The sequence below is a fragment of the Acanthopagrus latus genome, chromosome 21, assembly GCF_904848185.1.
Source record: "Acanthopagrus latus isolate v.2019 chromosome 21, fAcaLat1.1, whole genome shotgun sequence".
Lineage (NCBI taxonomy): Eukaryota > Metazoa > Chordata > Actinopteri > Spariformes > Sparidae > Acanthopagrus > Acanthopagrus latus.
In genome coordinates this window covers 14812780-14821399 of record NC_051059.1, presented here as the reverse complement: position 1 = coordinate 14821399, position 8620 = coordinate 14812780, and the positions used below count along the sequence as shown (strand labels likewise).

The 8620-nt window shown below is 41.7% G+C and overlaps 1 protein-coding gene across 2 annotated transcripts; it reads right to left on the bottom strand.

Annotated features, from left to right (window-relative positions):
* Window positions 1–1943: 1943 nt before the first annotated feature.
* Window positions 1944–8403, bottom strand: adcyap1b (adenylate cyclase activating polypeptide 1b). 2 transcript variants are annotated; one of them, XM_037082661.1, is made up of 5 exons: window positions 8080–8403; window positions 7484–7588; window positions 6275–6409; window positions 5709–5813; window positions 1944–4927 (listed from the first exon to the last, which is right to left on the bottom strand). In XM_037082661.1, exons 2-5 carry the CDS (start codon window positions 7585–7587, stop codon window positions 4744–4746), a joined length of 528 nt encoding a protein of 175 aa, XP_036938556.1. In that variant the 5' UTR covers window position 7588; window positions 8080–8403; the 3' UTR covers window positions 1944–4743. The 2 variants fall into 2 exon arrangements, with proteins under 2 accessions (XP_036938556.1, XP_036938557.1); XM_037082662.1 differs by lacking the exon at window positions 5709–5813.
* Between the last annotated feature and the right edge of the window lie 217 nt (window positions 8404–8620).

Below are 8620 nucleotides of genomic sequence, written 5' to 3'. Positions count from 1 at the left end.
TTTTAAAAAGAAATGTCACAAGAGGAAATCTGAGAAACTGTGTTTGTCAAGAGGACTAAGCCTGCTTTGTTTCTTGACAGCTGAAGAGGAAGATGGGGAGGAGCGGGGGAGGGGGTATATAAAGGATGGAGACGTCCTATATAACACACAGGTACCTCAAATCGGCAAATCTGTCAACTTTTTCTTAGCAACAGAGTAGCTCACAAGATTCAACATCCTCGAGGGAACAGAGACGTACGACTCAGAGTGTCTGTGGCATTTTCGGGTGGTTAAAGGTGCACTACGTAGTTTGGGGAATGAAATGATAACAGGAGAGAAAGATCTTCTTTGTTTTCATGACTGAATAAACAAACTGACCTTAAAAGACAAATTTCACACTGTTCTGTTTATATTTGGCGGACCCTGCCACTTCTCCAGCTTATGTTTCTCTGAGAACAGCTTGTTTATTATTTAAGCTTGTTTATTTAAAACATTTCTGTGTTTGCATTATCAACTTATTAATATTGTAAATATTGAAATTCTGGGTTTGAATTACTTCTCCCAAAACTACATAATGCCCCTTTAATATATTAAGTTGAACTGCCTTCAGCACATTCAGCACCTGTGCCAGTGACGGCTGTTCGGTGAGAGACATACAGTGTACGTCTGTGCTTTCTCTGCCCTCACAATAGAATGCAGAGCCTGCTGAAGGTCTGCCGGTGTGGAGCGCGCAAAACACACTCAGACACACAGTCACACACACACGCACACACAATCTCTGTATCTCCCTCCCTCTCCGCACATACAAACACACTTGACACATGCGTATACATAACCGTGTCCCTTTGTGGACCGTTGCCATGCAACATTTCTCTGATTGGGTTAGTTGAGCTCTGGTGCTTGTGTACACACATACACACACACACACACACACACACACACACACACACACACACACACACACACTTCTGCTGGCTGATGAGGATCAGATCACACACACACTCCTTTGCCACACCCATCCTCCTTCTCCCACGGGACACAGCTGCACTTCCAAGGCCGAGGATGGAGTGAGGAGAAAGACGAGGTTGTTGTTGTTCCTGGAGGAGGGAGGCTACTCAGTCCAGAGTCGGAGCGAATCTCGATGATCTCCTCGGAGATGCTGGATGGTTCTTCAGATTCTCTGAATCACTCGTTGCTGATGTTTGCAACCCCCCCATTTTCATTTTTGTAGACTAGAGCTTGAAGAATCTAAAAAAACCGTCTTGAATGTCATTATGTGCTGAAGGTTGATGAACACGAGACACTTTCTGCACATTGTGCAATGCTTATTCCTCCTGCTGATAGGTTAGAGTGGCTCTGTACCGTGCACCAAGGCTTTAAGATCCTCAGACCTTGTTGTTTGAATTGACAGAACCCGGTGGTCAATGGTGTGTTTGTTGGAGGATGTTTTTTTACTTTGCAGCGTGTAATGTGACTCCAGCTTTGTGTTTGTTTCGGACAAATGTGTGGCCTTTGGTGACCATGTGGACTCAGTTTTTTCAGAAGCAGACTGTAATGTGAGCTGCAGTCAAAATGTGTCACAAGGCTCATACTATAGCTCTCCTCTGCCTTCGTTCATGGGAATAATGTGTTTCAAAGATTAGACATTGATTGGAAAAATGTTGTTTACAAAAATTTATTCATACAAATCTTACAACACTTCCATAACATTGAGAAACGTAAAACCCCATATAAGGACTCCTGTGTGTATAATGATGTCACTTGTACTAAGGTTCACTTTTAAAACACAATGTCTTCAGATAGATAAGAGATTAAACATTGAAGTAAGGCGTTTGGCGCTTTCAGAAATATCAACAACAGGCAAGTTTTTCTATGATCTGAACAACATCTCTGTCATGTTCTGAAACCCTTCTCGTTTCTGGATAGTGATGCACATCGTCGTAAAATAAGATGTCGGGGCTCTCTTTTTTTTTTCTGGTTAATAAATTTACTGACCAATATTCAAAATAATCAACAACACCTTATAGTCAACAGTAACAAACACTGGTCATTGTTCACAACTCTCACAGACACTGAACACCCCAAAACTCATGCACACGCACACGTACACACACCACACACACATCGCCTGCTCCATCAACATATACGATCTATTCTTTTTTTTTTTTTTTTTTTTAAGATTTTTTCAATGTTTTCCACTCAATGGATCGTTGGCCATGCTTTTAAAAAGAAAGCCTAATTCTACTACTCTTGGGGCAGACTAAGCCGAGCGATTTAACAAAAAAAAAAAAAAAAAACGGAGTAAAAGGAAGTTTCATTGTAAGCTAATGGACTGCAGCATCGTAGGGCCACTAAAATTGCCATCTGTCACTTGTGGCGAATTTTTGAAATATATTTAAATGTTTTTGTTTTTTTTATATATATATTCTCACGTCGAAGCAAGGCACCAAAGCCAAAAAGCTGTTTCCACCTCCACGCTCACTCAGCCTCTCGTTCACACACCACACTTGCACACATACACACACACTCAGGCATAAACACAAATGCATTCTGATATGCAAACATCCGCACACATTCACACGAAGCCTGTAGGATGAAGCCGAATCGAAGAAGGAGTGTTTCTATGAAGGGGGTTTTGGGGGGGTGAGCAGGCCACTGATTGGATTGCAGGGGCGCATAAAGCTGCATTTGCATAAGATTGAATAAATACGCAGGATATGTCTCTAATAAAAGTCAGTGGGAAGATTCCCCCTGCTGGAGGAGGGGGAGCCTCAGAGTGGACCCCGTCCAGCTCTGCTCGCTCTTAATCCGTCTGCTGACACCAAAGCGGAGGGAATTCAACGTCTGATATCCTCCATCAGACTCATTGACCCTGATCTCACTATGGCAGGCTTGTTTTGTTTTCAACATCCAGGGCTTGTAGGTGCTGTAACCTGTCTCTTGCGTAACGTTTCCCCTCTCTCTCACACACACACACACACACACACACACACATACACACTTGATCTGTCTTTGTCTCCAGCTCCTGCACACTCTCCTCATCTCTACACATCTAAGCACATCCTCACTGCACATGAACACAGGTCAGCTCAACAACGAACCACAGCACTGTCGAATCAACTATTCAGCACGGCGATCTAGAAAGCATAAGGATCCCTACAAAAATGGCTACCAGGACAGAAAAGACGATAAGCAAAAAGAAGGAGTGGGGGGGGGGGGGAGGGGGAGTCCAGTGTCCTGACTTATGATATCCACAATGACAGCAGCAGGGAAGGTAAAAAAAAAAAAAAAAAAAAAAAAAGAATAAAGCAATCAACAAGTCAGTGCAATACCGGTTCCCACCACCTCTAGCCCTCCTTGTTCACATTCCCAACACATCTGAGGGTGGGGGGGCGGGGTGGGGGGGTGGTGCTGAAATAAGCTCTAAGCACAGCCCACCTCCCAAATAGCACAGTCCAAAAAAAAAAAAGAAAAAAAAAAGAAGAATGAAAGAAAAAAAAGCACTATGGCATGCAGTTTTTCTGGGCAAAATTAGCAAAGGTGGGGGTTTTTTTGTTTGTTTGTTTTTGTTTTTTTTTCCGCATGCGCCAATGAACAAGAGACGAGATAAATGTTCCTAGGTGCTACCTTTCTCCTCTCTGCCGGTGCCTCATGCCCTGCATCTTACATGTTACTGGGTCCTCTAGGGGCATTTGTAGTGCCGCCCCAAGTGCAATCAACAGTTGAAGCACGTTCCCTTCCAAAGTAACTCTGTTGACTGACAACATGGAGATGAATATGTGCACTGCGTCATTTTTCTATACTGTACATAATAACACACATGTGGGACAATCTTTACACAATCCTGCGGAGCACGTTTCATCTCCTGCAGTAAATGACTTTGAGGCAAGTGAGCAAGCAGTGTTTGCCGCATACTGCTGAGGTGCTTCCTTCATCTTAATAAAGGCAGTGATGCCCTTGCAAAAAGCCCACAATTGAATTTGTTTTTTGTGTCTTTAAAAGAAGGTTGGACATCTTTTTTTCCTTTTTTTCTCTCTTTTTTCTTTAACCACTAGTTCCATGAATGACCGTGTGAGTCGATCAAGGTATTCATCAAATGGGAGGCTGTAAGACAGAAGCCATCTGAATTCCCCTGGAGGGGGTGGGTGGGGGGGCAGCAAGCTATACAAACCCACAGAGCTCCCGTTAAGGGAGCGAGGAGGGCGGACAAGGGCAACATCTATCATTTAGGATAAGCCGGATATGCCTCACATAGCATGCTCACTGCTTCTTTGGGCCTGTTTGGAAAAACAAACAACACTAAAAAAATAGAACGTTGGTTACAAAAATAAGTATAACATTCAATACTTTGATTGTCTTTTCAAAATCTATTTATTTTCTGCATATGTAGATGACCTTTAAAGATTTCAAGCGCATAACGTTGAAGGTGCACAATTATCTTCTTTTTTTTTCTGATTTATTCTTCTTCTTTTTTTTTCTTTTTTTTTTAAAGTCATTTTGTTTTCGTTTTTCTCAACATCTTAACATGAAAATAAAATATTGGTCCACAAAGTATAACTGTGCGGTATCAAGTGCTTTTGTACAAAAACAAAAAAAAACCGATATTATTATTAAAATATTCATTTTAATGGCTTTACTTCATACATAAATACATGTTGAAAGAACACAGGCGCAATCCACTGGTTGGTCAGATATATCTGAATGACTTTGATTTAACGACTGGATGTATATACACAGGAGGGCAGTTTGGGCGCTTTGACAACGCTACAAATCGGCAAGTCGACGTCCTTTGTTCCTAACTCTCTGTCTGTACCTTCTTCCCAGGACCGCTGCCAGGTATTTCTGCACGGCCATCTGCTTTCTATAGCGACTGTAGCTGTCGGTGAAGATCCCATCTGAATGTCTTTTGGATAGGGGCTCTGACTCTTCCTCCATGCTGTTGTCGTCACTGTAAAAAAAAACAAAACAAAAGCAAAAACAAACAAAAAACAAAGACAAGACACAAAGAAATTAGTGAAAGCTGCAGAATCTCGCTAACTGCTGTGTAATTTTATTTTGAAAATCTTCTTCTTTTTTTTTTTTAATCTCGCGATGATGCAAACCACTAATGGTGCATTCATGGGCCTTTTGTCCAAATAAATTTTGTCCAATCTTTTTCGTTTGAAAAAAAGAAGAAAAAAGCAGCAAGCAAGACAGTGTAAAAGAAAACGGTGATTCAATCGTTTTAAGAGACGTTATAAATTATTCATCCGCAGCCTATAACGGATTCTGACGCATGTTTTTTTTTTTTCTTCATTAGGGGCAAACAAAAAAATCAATCAATGGATTGATCGCATATCAATCGGAGTGTACATTCAAGAAGAAGAAGAAAAAAAAACTGGCCCCTCCAGTCTGAAGGGGAGGGAGGGGGCTGATCGTGAGCGCGGTGCCACGCCACGATAAAGACAGAAACGAAAAGGGATGTCGTGAACATGTCTAGATGTTTTGTTTTTGTCCTGTATATATATATATATATATATATATATATATATATATATATATATATATATATATATATATATATATATATATATATATATATATATATATATAGAAAGAGAGAGAGAGAAAGAGAGACGAAAAATAAATAATAAATGTAACACGTAAAATGATAGACAGGGGATGCAGCAGCCCGGACAAACAGAGGAGGATGATGACTGCAGGTGAACGCTTATAAGAAATGCCCTTACCCTGCACGAATTGTCATCAGAGAATGCAGATAATGTCTCGCTGTTAACTGACCCAGGATCTCCCTCAAGGCTCTATCTAATTCTTCCTCAGCATGCCTTTCTGTTCTGAGATGATAAAACGCCAAAACACATAGATCATCAGTGACTAATAAAAAGAAAAAGCGCAGACAAAATGATCAAAAGTAGCCTAAAATGTCCCCCCACCTATACCCACCCACCCACCCGCAGCTCCAAAAGCACATCAGGTGCGATTTAATCCAAATATCCCCCCGCATCTGCCCACATTTGATCTCTTATTATCATTATTCAAAAAATAAACAGTGTTTGGAACCAACATTTTAGGCCACTTGGTATGAAAATAACACTGAACAAATAACATGAAAAACTCTGGGTAAAAAAAAAAAGGAGAAAAAAAGAAGAAAAAAAAGCAAGCAAACATTATCGCAAACAGCAAAAAAAGTCATTAAAAATGGACTCCAGCCCCCGAGGCTCCGTCATAAACAAACAAAACAAATCCAAAAAAAAAAAAAAAAAAAAAAAGCCGTGGTGTGTGAGAGCACATTTACCTCTTCTCTGGTGGGAAGTAGAGGGTGTACGCGTCGTCGTTTAAGGATGGCGGGCTTCTTATAGCAATCTGATCGCTATCAAAACCCATGTCGGATAATGAATTCCCATCCTCGTCGAAGGCGTCGTTGTCAAGTCTGAGGGAAAGGGGGCGAGAGAGGGAGAGAGGGAGGGTGAGAGGGAAGGAGGGAGGGAGGGAGGGAGAGAGATGAGGGGGGCATTCATCGCAAAATGTTTGATCCGTGCACAAGTGGGACGCGTGCAGTGAAAGAATGCCAAAATGTCTGCGTGTGTTCCTAAAAATCAGTGGGAGGGCTGAATGCGGGAGAGGTGTGCAGCAAAGTGTCTGGAGGTGTTTAGAGTGAAACCAGAGAACGAATTATTGAAATGTTAATCCAAAATAAAAAAAAAATAAAAAAAAACGGATTTAAAAAATGTTTTAATGACGTTTTTCTACCTCCAAATTGATTTTTTTTTTCTTCCATCGGGAAATCGTGTGGGGTTTTTTTTTTTGTTTGTTTTGTTTTTTGTTTTGTTTTTTTTTAATTCAGACTTGATGCTGCAGCTCTTAACAGACGCTTTAGCCTCATTAATTATCAAAAAAAAAATCGAAACAATGGGTGTGAAGATGATAGCGTTTTGTTGTAGGCGTGCGGCCAAATGTTCTTATTCAAACAAGGCTGAAATTAGCGATGAGTTTAGAATCGATACGAACCACGCCCAAAATGATGGATATGCTTTTCACAAGGAGAGAGAGAGAGAGAAAAAGAATAAATCTTAAACGGATGAAGCTCTCCTATTCGTTTCGCCTCTCCTCTCCTTGGTGACGCCAGTCCACCGTCATCCCGCAGGGCTCTCCATCGCATTGACTGCACTCTCATTTTTAATAAGGGGAGTTCTGTGAACCGTCCCACCGGACAGATACCTCTACGCAAATTTCCATTTCAATTTTCCACTCAGGACTTGCGTTTGTGTGTGCAGAAATCACTGCATTTCTTTTTCTCTTTTTTTCCAGCGATTTACGATGAGTTTGTGCGCAATTACGCATGGTAAAAGTGCCCAAAATCCAAATACGCAAATAAGACTCTTTACCACAACACATTGGACAATAAATAAATAAATAATAATGATCTGGAGCACTTAACGTGGATGAATTTGAACAAATGCCATTGTAGTGTCAGGTTGTGAAGATGCATGAAGCGCATACCTACCTAATCTTAGGGTAACTTAGTCCGATATGTGTGCAGAAGACGCTGTAGTGCATTAAGATTCCGTAGATGAGCAAGATTAAAGTCGCTTTACTCGAACTGGCCATGCTGTTAGAAAAAAGAAACACACACACACACACACACACACGGAACATGAGACAGGTTAGTCACTCCTATATAGAAACAATCGTGCTCGCTCTTTGTTCTCTCAGATTCACATGCGGTTCTACTTCTCTCAGCGCAAACTACACAACCGGATCGAGCGCCACACCGTTTTTGCAATCACTGCAATGAACAGAAGCGTCCACTTTGCTCAAAGCAAGAACAAGAACAAAAAGAAAGAAAGAAAAGAAAAAAGGAAAACATCCCTGTCTGCTTTTTTTAATTCATCCCATTGCGTAAAAGTTTAACTGTGGCATTCACGCCGAATCCTCTGCAAAGTCATAAAAAAAAACAAACAAAAAAAACAAAAACAAAAAAAACGTGCGGGGCTCCATGCAGTGCAGAAAAGAAAAGAAAAAAAAAGCGAATAGTTTCCATTTACTTTATCTCGCTCTCCATCAACTGAACCTCTCACAATCCGCAGACAAAGCACATACCTATAGCAGGGGAGCAGGGAGAGCGCTGTGCTGTAAGGATGTGATCCGGGCGCGGCTGTGGTGGTGGTGTTGGTGGTGTGTGATGGAGAGACAGAGAGAGAGAGAGAGAGAGAAACGGTTTCTTTTTCTCACGGCACTTCTTCTTTCCTGGCTGAAGCGCCTCCGTCGCCTCCTTATGTTCCCCTCAGAACAGCCTATCTCACTTTTTTTTTACGCGCAATTAAAAGGACTCGGCGGGTCGCACGGCCAAACAAAAAACTCGGTGAGGAAAAAGTGCGCCGTCTGTTCGTCTACATATCGCTGCTCTAAACTTTTGTCCTGTGCTGTGATTGCCTTGGATTTTTATCCATGTATCGTGAGCCCTTGCCCTCCCCCCTCCTCCCTCCTCCCCCCCCTCTCTCTCTCTCTCTCTCTCTCTCTCTCTCTCTCCCTCCCTCCTCCCTCCAATAAGTCACATTAAGGATGCTATAGACGTCATCAAGTCTGCCTCCCGGAATATAAAAGTACAGTTCCTTCCTCATCTATGCATCCGTCAGAATCC

Bases quoted from the DNA above. Each gene is read 5' to 3' on its own strand.
- adcyap1b (XM_037082661.1), bottom strand. From the start codon at position 7,587: ATGGCCAGTTCGAGTAAAGCGACTTTAATCTTGCTCATCTACGGAATC. The intron at 6,410-7,483 runs GTAGGTATGCGC...CCTTTCCCTCAG, and splicing joins CTAAGTTACCCTAAGATTAG to ACTTGACAACGACGCCTTCG. The intron at 4,928-5,708 runs GTAAGGGCATTT...TTTTTTTTACAG, and splicing joins CTGATGACAATTCGTGCAGG to TGACGACAACAGCATGGAGG.